This window comes from Aulonocara stuartgranti (genome assembly GCF_965226115.1).
Source record: "Aulonocara stuartgranti genome assembly, chromosome: 17".
NCBI lineage: Eukaryota > Metazoa > Chordata > Actinopteri > Cichliformes > Cichlidae > Aulonocara > Aulonocara stuartgranti.
In genome coordinates, this window is record NC_138953.1 from 10,001,473 (window position 1) to 10,025,177 (window position 23,705).

Here is a 23,705-nt window from a genome sequence, read left to right on the forward strand (position 1 = left end):
GAATGAAAGACTTTCAGAAATCCCTGTCTGTGAGCACAGTTCCCCATGTCTGTGAATGTATGTTAAATGTCTACCATGTGCAAAACAATAGAACAGGTTAACATTATCCAGAAATGCTGTTGCATTCTATGCATTCTCTGTTGCATTCAAAGGTCATTTAAAATGGACTAATGTAAAATTGAAAACTGACCTGTACTCAGTGACTGGTAAACTGATCCTGGATCCAGTAAAACAGCCACAGACCATCACACTCTCTCCTCTATGTTTGACAGTTGATGCCACACATTGTAGAATCATCCTTTCGCCTGCTTGGCGGAGTACAGAGATCCAGCGCGATGAACCAAAAATTTCAAATTTTGATTCATCAATAATAATACCTTTTTCCAGCCTTCAGTAGTCCAGTGGCGGTGTTTCATGGCCATTGTCTTATTGTGACATCTTAGCAATGGCTTTTTTGCTGCAACTCGCCCTATCAAACCTGCAGCTCAAAGTCTTCACTCTCTTCACAGTTGAAACTGAGACTTGCTTACTACAACCACTATTAAGCTGTGCCTGAAGCTGTTGTCCTGTGAGCAGCCTATCATGCAAGCTGTTACCTCTCAGAAAATTGTCCTCGAATCAGTTGCGGCTTTGGGTCTTCCAGACCTCTTCCTGTCAGAGTTTTCCCCAGTTTCGGAGTGCCTTTTGATGGTGAAGGAAACTGTAGTCACTGACACCCTGAGTTTCTTTGAAATTTCTCTGTAGGAAAGACCTACATTTTTAAGTGTCATGATAGTCTGTCTCTCTTCCATTATTAACTGCCCTTTTCCCACCATTTTTGTAGCGACACACTACTTTGTGCAGTACAGTACTATTCAACCTTCATTGCTGCATAAAACCTTGAAATTGTTAGCCCATTTTGTTTTACCTGTAAAAGGTCTTTTTGTATAATTTTAAAATGTACATTATTTTTCAGTTTTGGGTAACCTAACATTTTTTTAATCTCTGGCAGTTAACTACTTAACCTTGTACCATTTCAAGCTATTCATTGGACTTGGATTACTTAAATTGCAATAAATAACTGGAAAGATTAGGGTGTTCTAAAACTTTTGACCAGTATATATTGTGGCGGACCACCAGGTGACTCCACTCACAGATTTGGGCGCTTTTTGGATGTGGAGTTCTGGTGAATCCAGTAATAAAGTTGGAGTGAGACACTGAGACCTCTCCTGTCGTCTTTACGTGCCTCCACATTGGAAAAGCATACCAGCTCTCATTTTCACACCTTAGTCAGGACATTGAATGGGCATAATGCTTTCCCTAGCCCCTTACAATAACATTAACCATCAGAAATTATTGCCTAACCTTCATACTTACCTTAAACCTATATAACCTTGTAACCCTAAAACAGCCACACACACACACACACACACACACACACACACACACACACACAGTAAAAATTATTCTGAGGAGGAAGTCCAACACATAATGAAAAACCTGTTTGCCTACCTCATGAAGTTTTAGTTACTACATGCAATGTAAGTCACTTTATGTACACGAGCTATTTATATTTCTTAAAAGGAAAAAAAAACGTCAGCTAAGTGTATTAAAAAATGTGCAGTGGACAACAAGAACAATTCTAATCTACAGTTAACAATTTATATTTGTTGTTTTGTGTTATTAATTGTCTCTTTATTAAAATCAAATGAAATACTTTGCTTATGACTCATAAACACTAAGTGATGTACTCCTACAGAGTGCTTCCATTCATAGCCTACAATGAGAATGAGAATTTTACTTAATAAGATCACGAAGACACTACAAATCAGACACTACCAGATACGACAAACTAAGTTAAACTTGTAGAGATTGTAATGACATTAACTGTTGAAACTGGACTGTCACCCTGTGATGCTGCAAGGCCTATAGTGTAAGTGTGTGATAATATTAATAAATAATTAAAAAGTAAAAATGAATTTGTCCTACATTACACAGATATGTATTTTCCCGTGCACATACCTATTTTTTTCAGTTTCTATGAACGTTGTCTCTGTCACAAATCCTTAAACATTCCTTTGAATAGTGGAGGGAGGAGCATTTCATGATCTAAGTACAATGCACAATCAGACATAAAAACAGTCTGTGCTGAGAGCAGTGAGAAGTAACTACAACCATCATGGAAAGAAAAATTATTTGCTGGATAATACTGCTTGGACATTTTCATGCAGCACAGAGTAAGTAGTTATTACAAGTCATATCTGTATCATTGTTTGTGGGATAGTAAGAACTAAATTATATTTATTTTAAAGTAAATAAATGTTCCAGGATAACTGCATGCTTTCAGTGCATCCTCAAAAAATAATTAATAGGACTGAGATGGCGATTACAAGCAGTGGATCTGAAGCAAAAGGTATTGTTTGGAGGCTGGTTGTTCAGGAGTGGCAGAAGCGGTGGGATTCAGGGAGTAAGGGCAGGCAATTGTATCATCTTAAGAAGGAGGTGGCAGAGAGTAGGTTGTATAGGGGTAGTAGGAGAGATGAGGTGGTCATTACCAGGCTTAGACTGGGACATTGTGCATTAAATAAAACACTACAGATGATAGGAGAACATGAGACGGGGCTTTGTGGAGTGTGCCAGGAGGAGGAGGAGGAGACAGTAGAGCATGTAATACTGCGGTGCAAGGGTTATGATGTGGAGAGGTCAGTTCTGCAGAATAGATTGAAGGAGCGGGGTGTTGGGGTCTTTAATCTGAAGAGTGTGTTGGAGGGTAGTAGGGCACAGGTGAGGGAACTGGTGGGGTTTCTGAAGGCTATAGGTGTTTATGAAAGAGTGTAGGGTTTTTTTTATTTTTTATTTATTTTTTGTTGTTGTTTTGTTTTGTTTTTGATACAGCTTGTAAACTCACTGTCTGACCCATACTGTCACGGTCCTGGGTCAGTGACCCAGTGTTTTGAGTTTCTTGTGCCTCTGAGTTTTCTGTATTATGTTCTTAGTTCTCGTTGTTGTCCTAGCTTGTTCTTTAGTGTAGTGTCTTAGTTTGGTGTTCTTGTATTCTGTTTAGTTCTCTGAGTATTTGGTAGCTGCCCTCTGTGTTTCTTAGTTGCTGTCTCCCCTAGTCTAGTTTGCATCTTTGCTAATTCCTGTTTTACTTTGAATTTCTGTGTCTCATGTGAGTGTATCCTACTTTGCTCCCTTGTCTCGTCAGTCCTGATTTCTCCCAGCTGTGCTCTCCTTCTGTGTCTCATTCCCCTCGTTACTTCCCATTGTATTTAAACCCTGTGTTTCTCTGAGTCAGTGTCGCGTCGTCCCTCATGCTGTGTGTGATTCTCCCCGTGTCTTCTGGTATGTGTTATAATTAGCGTTTCCCAGTGTAGTTTTGTATTGCTTGTGTTCTATTTTCCAGCAATAAAGCTGTGCTTTTGAGTTCAAGTTCTGTCCCCGTGAGTTTGCGTTTGGGTCCAATCCCTGCCTGCCACACAGCGTTTCATGACACATACTCCGGAACGGTAGGAGGCGGTAATGCTCCTTTACGTTGGTTGCCAACCGCCGTTAAACACAAAGAAGAAGAAGAAGAAGAAGAGACAAAGGAGCGACGCACGAAAGGCGAGCAGGAGAAAAAGAAAGGCGTGCAAGCCCGCACATGTGTTAGAGGAACTGCTGCCTGACTGTGGGGTGCCACAAGCCGTTCGGTGATCCAGTCCTAACGGCAGGAACAGCAACAGTGGGTGGCGATGGCCGCAATTCACAGCAGGGCAGGGGTGCCCCTCTGCCTGCATCTGGCGGTGCTACGAGGGAGGCCGTGTTCAGGTGTGGAGTGAGGCGGGACTATGCGGTGACGCGCTGTCAGGACGAGACAGGTCTGCGACAGGAGCCCCCTCCTTGGTCTTCTGGCCGGTGTGGTTTCCATCCCGGAAGAGAAATTCCTCTCCTGTTTCAGATAAGGAAAATTTGCCCACGTGTGGCTGGACTGTGGGACTATGGGACTGTGGGGGGGATTTTAGCATATGGGAGACATTTGTTTAGCTTTGTTTTAATAGTGTATAGCCATTTCTGCCGGCAGGGTTTTTAGCGTATTGAGAACACTCTTTTTATTGTATATACGGGGGATTTTAACTTGTATTTGTGATTCTGGCTGTGGTTGTTTTTTATGGAAATAAATGGTGTGTGTTCAAAGCCAGCTTAGTTTCTTTGCCCTGAGCGCTGACCCACTCACTCCCCTTCCTTCTGTATGTGAACGGACTTGGAGGTGAAGATTTAGGTCCACCAGTCTTAGCGGCTACATAAACAATAAATATAAGAAGAGTAAGAAAATTAGAACACACATGCATCAACACTACAATGAGCGGGTGGAGGGAGGTTTGGAGTCTTCTCTCACCCCCGTTCTCTGCGACCTGCTGGAGCGGGGGGGGCTAGGAGGAGGAGTTGGCCGTCCGACTGTGGTCTGGAGTGTGGGGCCTCCCTGCTGCTGCGGAGTCGGGGCGGTCTGCCTCCCCCCACCGCAGGGAAAAGGGTAATACCACCTGGGTCTGGGTGCAGTTCCCCCCTCCAGGGGCAAGGGTACCTAGACCCGGTTTGTAGAGTACACTTGGGGAGTGTGATCGTGTGTACAGTGTCTCTTTATGTCTGTCTCCACGTTGGTTGAGTGTGGAGTAAGTGCATATGAGAGCATGAGGGTGGGAATGGATGTTTGTGTCTGTGTGTGCCTGTATGTCTGTGTCTATATGTCAGGTTGGGTGTCAGGCGCCACCTCTCTGGGGACATCTCAGGCCCTCCAAGGTTTGGAGGCCTATCTCCCCCTACCACCACTCCCCCTGCCAGTGGCGGACTCCCTCAGACATCGGTGCGTTGGTGGTTCTTTGTGTCCGGGGATGGGCGTCCAGGTACACACCGGCTCACTCCTTGGCGGCCGCTTATCGGGGCCTGGAGCCTGGGGCTCGCTCGGGCCACTTCGGAGGTGGGGTGCCCCCGGCCTCTCGGCCTGGGGCTCGGTCACTCAACTCCCCCTGGCTTCTGCTCCGCGGCTGCTGAGTGAGCCCTCATCTGGGACTCTCCTCAGCTCTTTCTGGGACAGTGGCACGGCTGCCCCTCTGTTGGTCTTCCTTGGTCTCTTGTGTTCTGGGGGCCTCTGGATGTCTGGAGTTTTAATCACCTCCATACCTGCTTCATGCCCTGGAGGACGGGGCTGTGGCCCCCCCACACCCTCTAGCAGATTATTACATGAAGGAACCTTTTAAAAAAACAAAAAACAAGCGCGTCCATGCTCACAGGTGTACACATGGGTGATCACACCCACAAACTACACCCTTTTTGGCTCCTACCTCAAAGCACACTGTGTTCTGTTGATCTTATGTGCTGCACAATAATGTTTAATATTTAGTATTTACTGTCATATTCCCATATATCATTGTGATGTTGTTTATTCTATTACTCTTGTTCTCTTCTGCTTGTTTTATTTTATTTTTCTCAGCAGGTGATCCAGGTGATTGATATATGCATTTTTTTTTCTCTGCCCGTTCTGTTGGTTTTTGTTTTTTGCCCTTCTCCCCCGTCCCTCTTCTCAGCTGTTTCTCTTTCCCTCTTTCTTTCTCCCCTTCTTTTCCCCAGTCCAGTCTGTCCCGTATTCAGTAAGTGAAAATAAAATAAACAATAAAAGGTGAATCAAATGGACCATTGCGGCAAGGCTGGGATGGTCAATTTGGTAAAGTAAATCCGTTGGGAATCTTTCTTTGCCTTTAGACAACAATTCTGATGGCAAAAGAGCCAAACGGGACAGGCAAAAAAAAAAAAAAAAAGTAAGAAAATAAATATACACTTTAGGATTAGGGGTAAGGGGATCAATAAAAATTTAAAATGTATAATTTACAGTTTGTTGATTTAAAGTCTCACACACAACCTGTCGACAGAGGAGGGGGGCAGGCTGCTTCCAAATAGAGCACATTTCATTCATAATGTTGTAAATCCAAGCCCATTATGTATTCATGATTTGTTCCTAGGTTGTGCGAAGTCCCAGAAATAAACAAAGCGAATCTGTAAGCTAAGTGTAGGTCTATTAGGTAATGTTGTGGTGAACCCATGTTAGGGGATGGGTGTTCAGGAGTGCAAAATTAAAAACAATGGAAGATGAACAAGAATCGTTCAAAGCCATCAGGTGCTCAGTTTAGAAAAAAGAGAAAAGAGGAGGACAAACGAGCATAAGATACCGGAAAGCAGATGTGTCATTGGATAATGGCCGGTCATGTATCCTGAAACAATCAGAATCATATTTAGAACACTTTATTAATCCCCAAGGAAATTATGTGGGTTACAGTTGGTCCAAGAAAAAAATTTAAAAGTAGTAACAGACTAAACTCCAAACAATACATTGTTACAGATTTTACACATTTAAGAAATAGCATTAATATATACAGATCACTCAATTATAAATATCAAGAATTAACAGAGGTGAAATAAATATAAAGAAAATTGACAAGAATATTACAAAGTAGAGAAGAGCGTGTGTAAAAAGGGTGTAAGTATTGCAGTGTTTACAGTAAATGGCCTGTATTTGTATAGCACTTTATTAGTCCCTAAGGACCCCAAAGCGCTTTACACATTCAGTCATCCACCCATTCACATACACATTCACACACTGGTGATGGCAAGCTACAGTGTAGCCACAGCCACCCTGGGGCGCACTGACAGAGGCGAGGCTGCCAGACACTGGCGCCACCGTGCCCTCTGACCACCACCAGTAGGCAACGGGTGAAGTGTCTTGCCCAAGGACACAACGACCGGGACTGTCCGAGCCGGGGCTCGAACCGGCAACCTTCCAATTACAGTGTATTAGATGGAGGAATTGTACAAGGAGAGGGCCACGGGCAGGAATGATTTCCTCCTGTGTCGTTCCGTGGTGCTTTTTGGTAATCTCAGTCTCTTACTGAACGTACTCCTGTGACTGACCAGCATGTCAAGGAGTGGGTGGGAGGTATTATCCATGATTGTCCTTATCTTGGAGAACATCTGCCTCTCAGACACCACCCTAAAAGAGGCCAGCTCCATCCCCACAACATTACTGGCCTTGTGGATCAGTTTATTTAGTCTGTTGGCATCTGTGACCCTCAACGTGCTGCCCCAACATGTAAGAGCATGGAGGATAGCACTGGCCACAACAGAGATACAACAAGTTAACATTAGTAGGAATATATAAAATGTCCATTTACGTTTGTTAACTACTTGGCTATGATAGGAAACAGACACTGATGTAGCTTACTGTTAGGTTTTGTATTGTTGATTGTCATTTATGCTTAGAAATATTTAACCATATATTCTTAGAGGTGTATAATCAATTGTGTAGTGATAGGTTGTGTGATCTTTAACAGGCTGCAAAGGCTTGGTGTGTATTCCACACTAGAATGCACACCTACATCCTGGGAGCATGGGAAGAGGTCGTACCGTGTCTTATTGTTTTATGGTAGGATTAACGTAGTTGCGTCTGTTCTAGTCTAAGTGCTCTTTGTTTAGATGAACTGCAGGACTTCCTCACCGTGTTATCTAGGGTGAACCATCTAGGGTGAGGGGGAGGCTACCCTCTTCCTGACCAAGGATGTTTGACCCTTTGATCAGCAGTCCACACACACACACACATACACACACACACACACACACACACACACACACACACACACACACACACACACACACACAGGCAAGGTACTCTTTGTGTGTATGTAGACGTCATATGTTAATGAACTTATGCATATTCATGTAACCTCAATAAAAGAACAGTGGTACGGGAGAACGGACGAGAGCAACTGGGGTCAGGCGAGGGAACGTCCGGTTCTCTCCCGTGCAAGAGAAACATGAAGAACTTTGCCTACTTGTGTCTTGCTTTGCAGTGTAATTATATTGCCTTCAACGTTCCAGCGGATGGGTTCAAGCTAAAAACCTATCACTTACTAAATCTTTTGGACTGTGTACGGCACAATATTAATTAGTCATCGTCAGTTGTTGATTTGTCCTATTCTCATTGTATAATGAATTATGATGGCTGTTTGTTAGCCATTTGCATACTATGCATACTCTCTCTCTCTTTCTTCATTTAGAGAAGAAAGAGAGTATATACATACACACATATATATATATATATATATATATATATGTATGTGTGTGTGTGTGTGTGTGTGTGTGTGTGTGTGTGTGTGTGTGTGTGTATATACATATGTGTGTGTATATACATATGTGTATATATGTTCCACTGCTTTAATCTACTATAATACGCACAGCGCAACATGAAAACTGTAGGAAAAATGAGAGTGATGAAGTAAAGGTTTATGGTAGGGCTGGGAAGTCAAACCAATTTATGGCGCTCTTCAAAACTATTTAAAACATAAGAATGAACTTTTGCATCAACAGTCATGATGACAGCAACCACCGTAATGACACCAACAACAACTGCAGATGGACATCCAACATCCACAACAACACCTCCAACTACGACAACAGAACTACCAACCACTACAACAGCACCTCCGACCACCACAACCACACCACAAACCACTACAACAACACAAACCACCATTACACCAACAACCGCTACAACAGCACCTCCGACCACAACAACAACACCACCAACCACAACAACGACAACCACCATTACAACAACAGCAACCTCCGCTACAACAGCACCTCCAACCACCACTACAACAACAGCACATACCACTACAACACCACCACCAATTACTACAACAGCACCTCCAACCACCACTACAACAACACCAGCAACCACTACAACACCCACACCAACCACTACAACAGCTCCTTCGACCACAACAACGACAACATGTATGTGTCCAACCACCACTACAACACCATCAACCACTACAACAGAAACTCCAACCACCACTACAACAACACCACCAACCACTACAACAGCACCTCCAACCACCACTACAACAACACCACCAACCACTACAACACCATCACCAACTACTACAACAGAAACTCCAACCACCACTACAACAACACCACCAACCACTACAACAGCACCTCCAACCACCACTACAACAACACCACCAACAACAACACCACCAACCACTACAACAGAAACTCCAACCACCACTACAACAGCACCTCCAACCACCACTACAACAACACCAACCACTACAACAGCAACTCCAACCACCACTACAACACCATCAACCACTACAACAGAAACTCCAACCACCACTACAACAACACCACCAACCACTACAACAGCACCTCCAACCACCACTACAACAACACCACCAACCACTACAACAACACAAACCACCATTACACCAACAACCGCTACAACAGCACCTCCGACCACAACAACAACACCACCAACCACAACAACGACAACCACCATTACAACAACAGCAACCTCCGCTACAACAGCACCTCCAACCACCACTACAACAACACCACCAACTACTACAACAGCACCTCCAACCACCTCTACAACAACAGCACATACCACTACAACACCACCACCAACCACTACAACAGCACCTCCAACCACCACTACAACAACAGCACATACCACTACAACACCACCACCAATTACTACAACAGAAACTCCAACCACTACAACAGCACCTCCAACCACCACTACAACAACACCACCAACAACAACACCACCAACCACTACAACAGAAACTCCAACCACCACTACAACAGCACCTCCAACCACCACTACAACAACACCAACCACTACAACAGCAACTCCAACCACCACTACTACAACACCACCAACCACTACAACAGCACCTCCAACCACCACTACAACAACACCACCAACCACTACAACACCATCACCAACTACTACAACAGAAACTCCATCCACCACTACAACAACACCACCAACCACTACAACAGCACCTCCAACCACCACTACAACAACACCACCAACAACAACACCACCAACCACTACAACAGAAACTCCAACCACCACTACAACAGCACCTCCAACCACCACTACAACAACACCAACCACTACAACAGCAGCTCCAACCACCACTACAACACCATCAACCACTACAACAGAAACTCCAACCACCACTACAACAACACCACCAACCACTACAACAGCACCTCCAACCACCACTACAACAACACCACCAACCACTACAACAGCACCTCCAACCACCACTACAACAACACCACCAACAACAACACCACCAACCACTACAACAGAAACTCCAACCACCACTACAACAGCACCTCCAACCACCACTACAACAACACCAACCACTACAACAGCAACTCCAACCACCACTACAACACCATCAACCACTACAACAGAAACTCCAACCACCACTACAACAACACCACCAACCACTACAACAGCACCTCCAACCACCACTACAACAACACCTCCAACCACCACTACAACAACACCACCAACCACCACTACAACAACACCACCAACCACTACAACAACACAAACCACCATTACACCAACAACCGCTACAACAGCACCTCCGACCACAACAACAACACCACCAACCACAACAACGACAACCACCATTACAACAACAGCAACCTCCGCTACAACAGCACCTCCAACCACCACTACAACAACACCACCAACTACTACAACAGCACCTCCAACCACCTCTACAACAACAGCACATACCACTACAACACCACCACCAACCACTACAACAGCACCTCCAACCACCACTACAACAACAGCACATACCACTACAACACCACCACCAATTACTACAACAGAAACTCCAACCACCACTACAACAACACCACCAACCACTACAACAGCACCTCCAACCACCACTACAACAACACCACCAACAACAACACCACCAACCACTACAACAGAAACTCCAACCACCACTACAACAGAAACTCCAACCACCACTACAACACCACCAACCACTACAACAGCAACTCCAACCACCACTACAACACCATCAACCACTACAACAGAAACTCCAACCACCACTACAACAACACCACCAACCACTACAACAGCACCTCCAACCACCACTACAACAACACCACCAACAACAACACCACCAACCACTACAACAGAAACTCCAACCACCACTACAACAGCACCTCCAACCACCACTACAACACCACCAACCACTACAACAGCAACTCCAACCACCACTACAACACCATCAACCACTACAACAGCACCTCCAACCACCACTACAACAACACCACCAACCACTACAACAACACAAACCACCATTACACCAACAACCGCTACAACAGCACCTCCGACCACAACAACAACACCACCAACCACAACAACGACAACCACCATTACAACAACAGCAACCTCCGCTACAACAGCACCTCCAACCACCACTACAACAACAACAGCACATACCACTACAACACCACCACCAATTACTACAACAGCACCTCCAACCACCACTACAACAACACCAGCAACCACTACAACACCAACACCAACCACTACAACAGCTCCTTCGACCACAACAACGACAACATGTATGTGTCCAACCACCACTACAACACCATCAACTACTACAACAGCACCTCCAACCACCTCTACAACAACAGCACATACCACTACAACACCACCACCAACCACTACAACAGCACCTCCAACCACCACTACAACAACAGCACATACCACTACAACACCACCACCAATTACTACAACAGAAACTCTAACCACCACTACAACAACACCACCAACTACTACAACAGCACCTCCAACCACCTCTACAACAACAGCACATACCACTACAACACCACCACCAACCACTACAACACCACCACCAACCACTACAACACCACCACCAACCACTACAACAGCACCTCCAACCACCACTACAACAACACCAGCAACCACTACAACACCAACCACTACAACAGCTCCTTCGACCACAACAACGACAACACTAACCACTACAACAGTACCTCCAACCACAACACCACCACCAACCACTACAACAGCACCTCCAACCACAACTACAACAACACCACCAACCACTACAACACCATCACCAACTACTACAACAGAAACTCCAACCACCACTACAACAACACCACCAACCACTACAACAGCACCTCCAACCACCACTACAATAACACCACCAACAACAACAACAACACCATCCACCACTACAACAACACCACCAACCACTACAACAGAAACTCCAACCACCACTACAACAGCACCTCCAACCACCACTACAACAACACCAACCACTACAACAACTCCAACCACCACTACAACAACACCACCAACCACTACAACAGCACCTCCAACCACTACTACAACACCACCAACCACTACTACAACACCAGCAAGCACTACAACACCACCACCAACCACTACAACAGCTCCTTCGACGACAACACTAGCCACTACAACAGTACCTCCGACCACCACTACAACACCATCAACAACCACTACAACAGCACCTCCAACCACCACTACAACAACACAACCAACCACTACAACAACACCTCCAACCACCACTACAACAACACCACCAACCACTACAACACCATCACCAACCACTACAACAGCACCTCCAACCACCACCACAACAACATCACCAACCACTACAACACCACCACCAACCAGTACAACACCACCACCAACCACGACAACAGCACCTCCAACCACCACTACAACAACATTACCAATCACTACAACAGCACGTTCGACCACGACATCGACAACACCAACCACTACAACAGCACCTACGACCATGACAATGACAACAACAACCACTACAACAGAACCTCCAACCACCACTACAACAACACCACCAACCACTACAACAGAACCTCCAACCACCAATACAACACCACCAAGCACTACAACAACATCACCAACCACTACAACAGCAACTCCAACCACCACTACAACACCACCACCAACCACTACAACAGCACCTCCAACCACCACTACAACACCACCAACCACTACAACACCACCACCAACCACTACAACAGCACCTCCAACCACCACTACAACAACACCACCAACCACTACAACAACATCAACAACCACTACAACAGCAACTACAACCACCACTACAACACCACCACCAACCACCACAACACCACCACCAACCACTACAACAGCACCTCCAACCACCACTACAACACCACCAACCACTACAACACCACCACCAACCACTACAACAGCACCTCCAACCACCACTACAACGCCACCACCAACCACTACAACAGCTCCTTTGACCACAACAACAAAAACACTAACAACTACAACAGCACCTACGACCATGACAATGACAACAACAACCACTACAACAGCACCTCCAACCACTACAACGGCACCTCCAACCACCACTACAACAACACAACCAACCACTACAACACCACCACCAACCACTACAACAGCAACTCCAACCACCACTACAACAACACCACCAACCACTACAACAACATCACCAACCACTACAACAGCAACTACAACCACCACTACAACACCACCACCAACCACTACAACAGCACCTCCAACCACTACAACAGCACCACCAACCACTACAACAGCTCCTTTGACCACAACAACAAAAACACTAACAACTACAACAGCACCTACGACCATGACAATGACAACAACAACCACTACAACAGCACCTCCAACCACTACAACGGCACCTCCAACCACCACTACAACAACACAACCAACCACTACAACACCACCACCAACCACTACAACAGCAACTCCAACCACCACTACAACAACACCACCAACCACTACAACAACATCACCAACCACTACAACAGCAACTACAACCACCACTACAACACCACCACCAACCACTACAACAGCACCTCCAACCACCACTACAACGCCACCACCAACCACCACTACAACGCCACCACCAACCACCACTACAACGCCACCACCAACCACTACAACAGCTCCTTTGACCACAACAACAACAACACTAACCACTACAACAGCACCTACGACCATGACAATGACAACAACAACCACTACAACAGCACCTCCAACCACCACTACAACACCACCACCAACCACTACAACAACATCACCAACCACTACAACAGCAACTCCAACCACCACTACAACACCACCACCAACCACTACAACACCACCACCAACCACTACAACATCACCTCCAACCACCACTACATCACCACCAACCACTACAACACCACCACCAACCACTACAACAGCACCTCCAACCACCACTACAGCAACACCAACTACCACTACAACAACACCACCAACCACTACAACAGCACGTCTGAACACCACTACAACAACATTAACCACTACAACAGCACCTCCAACCACCACTACAACACCACCACCAAGCCCTACAACAGCACCATCAACCATTACAACAGCGAAAGGTGAGTCTAATTCCCTGGAAAATTATATAGCATATGATAATACACCGAGACTTAAACAGATACCATATGGTTGAATAGATCCTATAGTGTGTTAACACCATGCTTGTTAAATAACTGTCTAACATACCACACAGAGTGAATGGGTTAAATGCAGAGAGGAATTTCCCCACGGGGATCAATAAAGTATACATTATTATAATTATTAGAATTTCAATCCATAATTTTTTGGTCAAATTTTGGTCAAATTTTTAATACATTTTACAGAGTTGGTGTGACAAGGGGAGCATCATCACAGATATTTCTTTTTTTAGTAACAGTAGCATTTCTTTTTGATTAGGGTATTTTTTAAGACTTCCGCATTATAGAAAAAAGGCATCTGTCTGAAGCAGACCAGTTTTATAACTTGAAGGCAGACTCTCCCCAATGATTTGAAATGCTAAGGACTTTAAATAACAGTCTCTTGCATGAGAAACCTTGATTTTCGCTATTATCTATTATGAGCTATTATTCACAGCCAACTGTTTTGAAAACAGTCTTTTATTTAATATAAACTGTGAATATCACAGGATGTGCACTAAGTAAAACAATTACTGTAAGCTCATCTGTCGGTTCTGTGTGCACATCTGCCATCTACTTAGTATAACTTGGAGTTTCTTTTTCCTTTGCTGAGGCATGCGCTGTGCAGCAATTTGGAACCTTAACAGTTGCAGTTGCTGTGTTTGTCCACCAGGTGGCTCCAACTATTCACAAAGCACATCAATTTTGAGGAAATTCATTAAGCTATTTTCTAACTCTGTTACACAAAGACTCTGCTTAGTTTCACTTTCTGGCTGCAGGTCCTAGTTTTGCAAAAGCATGTCGTTTCCTGTCAGTACTTTTAACTCAAACTCAAAGCTCTCTTATATATAAAACAATATAATCAGCAGATAAGCTTCAAAATATATATTTCAAATCTCAACACTAACTTTAGTTACCTTGGGAATTCCTTGGTTAACATGTTTGGTAATTCAGCAATAAAGCTGCATTTAAGTTTACTTTTGCCTGTGTGTCTGCATTTTGTGCCCTTACTTTGCCTGCGTCACACAGTACATGACAATGGGATGCGCCTCCCTGGCCAGCCAACAACGTTGTCCTTTTCGGGTATAGTTAGCAATGAAATTAACATACACTATTCTCACTGTGAGAATTTCAGTCAGTGAATATAAATTCAACCTTATCTCACAACATAGCAAATGGAGATTCTCGACTGTGCGTTTGTGGAGATGACATGTCAAGTAGCCTCCCCTACTCACAGAATGGATATTCAGAATAACCAGACTGATATTTTGTGGGCCATCATATCCACTACATCATGTTATGAGGGGAAAAAATGCCCCAAGCCACCAGGGCAGCAAAACAGCTAATCCCAGTTTCTCATGGAAGGACAGTCTTATGGCAGTAGCCAAATACAAGAAGCTTTTTCCCTGGATTTTGAGGGGGACTGAGAAACATGGAGAAGCACTGCTTACTTCACATGTCCAAAGAAAGCTGTTAGTTGCAGCCTACCTCAATCTATAGCTACCACACTCGTGTCAGAGGCAGACCACTTTCAGACTGCCGTAACTGAAAGTCACTATGAAGTGGCAGCTGAAGTGGTAAGGGCATTAATGTGTTTACTTCATGTTCGCTGCTTACCTAGCAGAGCTATCCAAGGACATGGCATCCAAACCTGACTGGAATCTGTAGGAAGAAATCACTGAGTTTACTGATATTTGCCTCCATGCGTAGCACTGTGCTGTCCAAACCATAGGTAAATCTATGGGGATGATGGTGTTGCTATTAAACCCATCAGAGATAGATTATGTGTCTTTTTATGAGCAATATCAGTTTGCTGATCCTGATCCAGTTGCTGTAGAGTCTTCCAGTTTGAGTCTGATGGGCCAGGCTTGCCATCCGATATTGTGTGTGTGAATGTTATCTGCAGCCATCACACATTCAAAAAGAGAAAGGACTGGGGTTAACCCAGGCCTTGTCCGACATGCAGATAGCTCTTTTGATGAAAAAACATGGGCTGCACAACAGAGCATGAAGAAAACAAATCATTTACAGCAAAAGAATTATGACAAAGAAAAATAATAAACAGTTCCTGCCTCTTCAAAGAAAGGAAAACGATGTTCTAGTTGAACTGGTTAATTCATTAACTGGCTTTGCTCATATATTCCAGTCTTCATTTTCCAAATGTATCAATTTCTGTGTGCATATCACATGATTTGACCAGAAGAAAGACGTCACCATCTCCAGTTCATGCATATTCATTCTTGCATAGGTATTGGTATTATATTCAGAAAACATTGCAAATTATATTGATTAGACATATTTTTAATAAAGTTAAAATAGTAAAACAGCCCTCTGGCTGGATTCATACCCGTATTTGTGTGACATAAATAACAAGTGGGCTTTTTTTTCTTCTAACAACACCGAGCAGGTAAAGCTGTAAAGGTTTTCCCGCATACATCTTGGTCACTTTTTCTGTTTAACACCTGCTGCTGATTTAGAAAGCACACCTATATTAACCGGTGATACACTTCTGAGAATGGAGGGGGAAAAAGTATCTTTTTGGGGGTATTTTTTGTGATTTGTGTGTCAACCACAGAGGACATACATAAAAAGATCCTCTCAGGAGGATAGTCACAGTTTAGTTTAGGTAGCTGCCTGCTAATAATTACAAATGATGGTTTCTGTGAAAAACAAATCATTAACTTGATAGCCATCAATTGACATTCATGCCCTTGTGCACTCACTTTGCTAAAACCCTATGTGCCCAAGGTGTTTGCATCATCTGATCTATTACCTTAAAAGCATTCTCCCTGCCCCCTTTTTCTTCTTTTGAAGAAATAAACTGGTGACTATAATGCAGCCGCTGCCCCCCCCTCCTCCCCTCCTCCCCAACCTGGAGCTCCATTTAAAGTCACTGATCATCTCCAAGTGCTCTATGGTAAACAGAAGCAGGTCAGCTGTCTGAGGAAATCATACATATAACTGAGCAGGCAATTAAACTGTGAATATCACCAGGTAACATGGGTGTGTTTTTAAAAATCAGCAGCAGGTGTTAAAAAGTGCCTGTATGCAGATAAAGTTAAACTCCAGTTGCCATTGAGCTGCTCAGTGGTGTTAGAAAGAGAATATTAGCTAGAATTACGTCACAGAGAAACACGGAAAATAGTTCAGCCAGAGGGCTGTTTTTCTATTTTAACTTTACTTAAAATATTTTTAATCACCATAATTTGCATTGTTATGTGAAGATGATATTAACACCAGTGCACATATGCATTTGCATGAACTGGAGATGGCAACCTTCTTTTTCTGCAAGGTCTATTCTTCTGTTGTATTACTGTTATATTGGTAACCAGGCTTACAGTACACAAGCTACTTAAGGTGTGTTGTTCTGCTAAGGTCGTTCCACTCACCAGCTAGTTAGAATTGGTGGAATGAGACAAATGTTTGTGAGGAAAACACAGGGAGGTGCATCCCATAGTGAGACGTCTCACTTATGCTACTCTGACAACTGAGGTTATGCAAGTAACATAAAGTTTTTACCGGTTTCAGCAACAGATTGAATGATATTTTTAAAATGAAATTGTTACAAAAAAATACTTTATCTTTACATTGTCCTTTTGCCAATGGCAACACATTTGTTTCTTAAAATACAAAAATATATATGGGTTTCAGCTGTAAATTAAATCAGTACTTTCAGGTTATTAATTAATCATATTGTCCTAAAAGAACCAGAAGTGTGTCACAAAGTGAGACTGAATTGCATTTAAAAAAATGTATATTCTTTATATTATTTTATTATTGACTTCTAAATGCAATGTTTTCAAACTCTAAAGCCCTGCAAGCACTGGCACATATGAAGATGAGGATAACTACCTACGGAGAGGTCAGCAATGCAACCATCATTAAACTTATTGAAGAGGTATGCCTATAAAATTATATTATTATATTCATATAATATATTTAAAATTTGTTTTCTTTGTGGATTATTTAAACTTGCTTTTGAAACTGAAGTAAATATTTAGATGTTTAGTCTTTGTGTTTTCTCTCTTTTTAGTTTTTTAGCAACCAGATCCTGAATGGAACAGCCCACAGTCTCTCTGTGACAAATATTCAACAAGTGAGAGTTGGCCCATAAAAGCTTTGCATGGACAGAAGTCAAAAGTGACTGAATAAAGACAACAATTCAAGGATGTACTTGGTTTAACATAATGTGAAGCAGCAGTATGACTGAACTGTCATACTGCCTCTTCACATGTCTTGAAATAAAGCAAGCCATCAATTTACAATTCAAGAAAAGAATTTCTGAGTAAAAAATAAGATTAAATTACAACCAGCTTTGTAATTCCACACCTTTGCCTGTATTTTACATAAATATGAGAATTGGAAATGTGCTCTTGGTGTGAGTGTCAACTTGAAAAGTATAATAGAAATCTCAAACCAGGAAATTTGATCTGTCACAGATTTGTAAGAGGCGTTATCAGTTCTTCAGCTCGAGAAGCAGAGGTCACTCTGACAAGCCTGGTAACCAAAAACTGTAAAGCTGGCTTCTTGCTTATATAGACAAAGAAAAGTGAGTGAAGCATACCAAGTGCATGAATACTGTCCCTCAAATCGGGAAAATCAATTGTCTGTCAGATATTACTGGCAGAACTTGTTATTATGAGTGATTCTGTTGTACTCAAGGTCACCTTTCCAGTTCATTGGCAAGACAGAATTTGAAAGCATTCCTTTGTATTTTACTTTAAAGAATAACTAAAATTTGGAGGATGTACAACACACTGTGTGTGCAGAGAAACTCTGAGAAAGTTTCTGTCATGCAAGCCAACATTGTTGAGTGATTGTTTAAATGTCTTATTTGGCAAACTCCCTCTCTTGCCATTCAAATGTCAGGTGCATTTTAATGTTGGGAGAAAATGTTTTGTTTTGTTTTTGTTTTATAGCAATAAATCTATGCAACATATGCATGTTATATTATACTATTATTTTTGCACTAAAATTCTGTAGTGTAATGTAAACTTGTCTTTATAAGTAACCCAAAATTAGCTGTAATGCATTCCTGAGTAATGTGTTACTCTAATCATATTGCACTTTTTAGTCACATGGCAATACAATGTGTTACTGTGCTAAATTAAATAATCACATTACAGCTAATTTTGGGTTATTACTTACTTTGCAAAGGGTTTTTGGTCGTTTGCAGGGACAGATAGATAGAAAGCATCAAATATGTATTTTTCTTCCGGTGCACTGGCACTACCATCAGCTGATGTCAGTTAATGTTTGGCGTTAAATGCTCCAGCTGAGAAGTATAATGTGCAATAACAAATGTGTTACGTCCCCCCCACCATGGTGGAGGCAAAGGTAGGAAGGAGACAGCAACACTGGACAACCACAATCAATCATAACCTAGTGTGACTAACAGTTTAAAACCTGCAACCAGTGTATAGGGTACCCCAGCTTACCTGTCCAGCCTCCCACCACACACAATACAAAGAAGCCTGTTCGCAAATGTTTGTCATAAAGCAGCAGCCAGCAGCTGGCCAGGGAGCTGCTCATTTGTAGTGATCCTCAGAGAGTGATTGGCCAACTGTGCCCAGACCAGCCAATAGAAACATGCCAATCAACTTTGAACTGGCCAATAGGTGGAGACTTGACACCTTAAAGATAAAAAGAACACCAAAAGTAAAGCCACATCTCTTGGCACGTAACACCCCCACCCTTTAAGAACTAAACTCAGGGTTTGGTGACATCTCTAAACGGCACGGGAGACAGCGTCTGCTACAATGTTTTCTGACCCTTTATTGTGATGGATATTGAGGGGATAATTCTGAATAATCAGTGACCAATGCATAAGCCGCTGGTTGCGATTATACATTCTAGAGAGGAAAACTAAAGGGTTTTGATCTGTGAATACTTGAACTGAACTCTGACATGACTCTATATAAACTTCAAAATGTTGCAAGGCCCACAACAAAGCAAGTGTCTCCTTTTCAATGGTAGAATACCTGAGCTGATGTTTATCAAACTTCCGAGAGAAGTAACTCACAGGATGGTCAATGCCCTGGGTATCCTCCTGGAGAAGCACCGCTCATGCACTAACTGTGCTGGCATCTATTTCCAGTTTGAATGGTAAAGAGAAGTTAGGAGCAGACAAAACGGGGGTGCAACAAAGTAAGCCCTTAAGGCTTTCGAAAGCCTGCTGGCAACTCTCAGGCCAAATAAACGGCTTTGAGGGACTGGTTAAGTCAGTGAGAGGGGCAGAAACAGAAGAGAAATTCTTACAAAATCGTCGGTAATATCCTGTCATCCCAAGGAAACGCCACAGTTCTCTCCTGGTGGTTGGTTGGGGGAACTCCCTAATCGCAGTGACTTTGGCATCTGCAAGGCACACTTTTCCTAGACCAACTTGCTGGCCAAGGTAGAGGACACTGCCTCTAGCAAAATCACATTTGGCAAGGTTCAAAGTGAGAGATGCATTTTCCAGGCTAATAAAGACTTCTTTCAATGTAGCCATGTGGGTTGACCAGTCACTGCTATACACAACGATGTATCCAAGTATGCTCTGCAGTTGGGGATGCTTCCCAACACTTTATTGACCACTCTGTGAAATGTTGCAGGGGCATTGCACATACCAAAAGACATAACTGTGTACTGCAGGAAGTGGTCAGGAGTGACAAAAGCTGAAATGTCAGATGCTTGCTGTGTCAAAGGCACTTGCCAATACCCTTTTAACATATCAAGTTTAGTGATGTATTTTGCAGGCCCAATTTCATCAATGCAGTCATCGATTGAGGTAAGTGATGTGCATCTGGGACAGTGACAGAGTTCACCTTTCAGAAGTCAGTACAGAATCTTGGGTTTCCATCTGACTTCGTGTCTAGGAGACATGGTGAACTCCAAGAGCTGGAGCTTGGAACTGCGAATCCATTCTGAAGAGAGATACTCAACTTCCTGTTTTATGATTTCCCTCTTTGCTGGACTAACCCGATAAGCACAATGTTTGATTGGTGTAGGGTTAGTTAGCACCACATCATGTTTTATGGTCAGAGGGCCCGGTGGCGCCAGTGTCCGGCAGCCTCGCCTCTGTCAATGCGCCCCAAGGTGGCTGTGGCTACAATGTAGCTTGCCATCACCAGTGTGTGAATGTGTGTGTGAATGGGTGGATGACTGGATATGTAAAGCGCTTTGGGGTCCTTAGGGACTAGTAAAGCGCTATATAAATACAGGCCATTTACTATTTACCATTTATGACAGTGGTTTGGGACGGGATGTCATCGAACAGAGATGGGAATCCCAATATGAGTGTTATGATATCATTGCTCTGTTCAGCAGGAAGGTGGGACAGGTATTGTGATAGTGTTGACAATATCACAGAATTACCTAATCGAGCACTTTGAGGCTCAGCACCCCGTAACACCAACCCATCTTCATCTGAAGTAATCTCCACCTTGGACACAGAAACCATCGGGGATGTAACCACTTGCTCTTGGACCACAGTGCCATCTGTGGAAGGTTCACGAGAGTTGTACAGCTTCATCATGTTGACATGACACACCCGAGTAGGACGTCTGCGATCCGGGTTATGAATAATGTAGTTGGTCTTGCTGAATTTTCTCTCTACAACATAAGGACCAGAGAATTTAACGGAAAGAGAGGAGCCGGGCACCGGAAGGAGAAGGAGCACTCTGTCACCTGGCTGGGATGAACGGTCAACAGCCCGCTGATCAAAGTGTCTCTTCATTTTCGCTTGTGAAGTGGCTAGTACATTCCTTGTTAAGGAATAAGCCCTCTTTAACCTGTCATTTAGTGTTTTGACATACTCTGGAAGGCTTTTGGTGTTATCCACCAGATTAGCCAGCCTCTTTAAAAACCTTTAAAGGACCCCTCATCTCACGCCTAAACACAAGTTCACTGGGACTAAATCCCAGAGATTCTTGGGTTGCTTCACGACAGGCAAATAAAACAAGAGGAACACTTTCATCCCAGTCTCGTTGAGAACTATAACAGTGTTTCCTTAACATGGACTTCAAAGTCTGATGAAACCTCTCTAGCGCCCCCTGACTTTCAGGATGGTAAGAACTCGAGGTTATGTGTTCAATGCCTAATGTTTTCCGGGCTTGGGCAAATACTCTAGACTTAAAGTTAGTGCCTTGGTCTGTTTGCACAACCTTAGGCAGACCAAAGGTTGAAAAGAATCTCAACAGCGCTTTGACAACAATCTGAGCTGTAATCCTCCGTAGTGGGATTGCCTCAGGAAACCTAGTTGAAACGCACATGACCGTCAACAGAAACTGGTTTCCAATTTTAGATTTAGGTAGAGGCCCCACACAGTCAACAATCACTTTTTGAAATGGCTTCTCTACTACTGGGATAGGACAGAGAGGAGCTGGTGGGATTATTTGGTTTGGCTTGCCAGTCATTTGGCATACATGGCAAGTATGGCAGTATTGAACAACATCAGATTTCAGTCCTGGCCAGAAGAAATGTTTCAGAATTCTGCTGTATGTCTTGTTAACCCCCAAATGTCCTGACCATGAATGGCCATGTGCTAAGGACAATACCTGGGTACGATAGGCAATAGGTACAACCACCTGATAAACTGCAGACCAGTCTGCGTCTTCTGCGACCTCACTCGTAAATCTGCGCATCAGTAGACCTTCATCTGAAAAGTAAGCAAGCTTTTTCTTCTTGGCATCCTGTTGACTGAGGATAGAAGAATGACACTTGGACAGGGTTACATCATTTTTCTGTGCAGTAATGAACTCCTCTCAGGAGATTGGCAAATTCAGGATTGGTTGTGTTTTGTCAGCAGGTGGAACTTTGGCCTGAACCTTAGATCCAGAGGTAAATGAGATCACGTCACCAAAGGGATCTGACGTCATAAAGGAATCGGCCAAGTCAGGGCCATACTTTTTTGTCTGGGCCCTCGTAACTATACAAGCTGGAAAAATGGCAGGCTGGTCTTTGGCTGAGTCAGAGTCCAGACTCAGCTCGGGTCTGTCTAACACTTCAGGAACGGAAGTGTTAGACAAGCATCCTAGGTAATGACCTTGCCTCCAGCAAGGTCATTACCTAGGATGAAGTCAATACCTGGGATAGGTAATGCAGAACGAATAGCCACTTTAACAATCCCACTGACTAAGGAAGACTGAATGTGAATAGTGTGCAAAGGGGCAGATACAAATCCAAGTTCTACTCCCTGGACAATGACAGTGGACTGGCTGAGCGCAAGGCTGTGGGCCTATCTGGATGGGAAATAGGGGTAAAAACATTCTTATGTGTTAACACAAACTCATCGGCCAACACGGCTGCTTTTGACATTGACG

The 23,705-nt window shown here is 43.6% G+C and overlaps 1 protein-coding gene across 1 annotated transcript; it reads left to right on the top strand.

Annotated features, from left to right (window-relative positions):
- Positions 1 to 582: 582 nt before the first annotated feature.
- On the top strand, positions 583 to 19,342 carry LOC309693045 (uncharacterized protein; the record flags this gene model as incomplete). Its single annotated transcript, XM_082512025.1, has 7 exons — positions 583 to 690; positions 2,122 to 2,216; positions 8,374 to 9,575; positions 11,440 to 11,470; positions 12,136 to 14,346; positions 18,216 to 18,301; positions 18,437 to 19,342. 6 exons carry the CDS (start codon positions 583 to 585, stop codon positions 18,286 to 18,288), a joined length of 3,720 nt encoding a protein of 1,239 aa, XP_082368151.1. The 3' UTR covers positions 18,289 to 18,301; positions 18,437 to 19,342.
- Between the last annotated feature and the right edge of the window lie 4,363 nt (positions 19,343 to 23,705).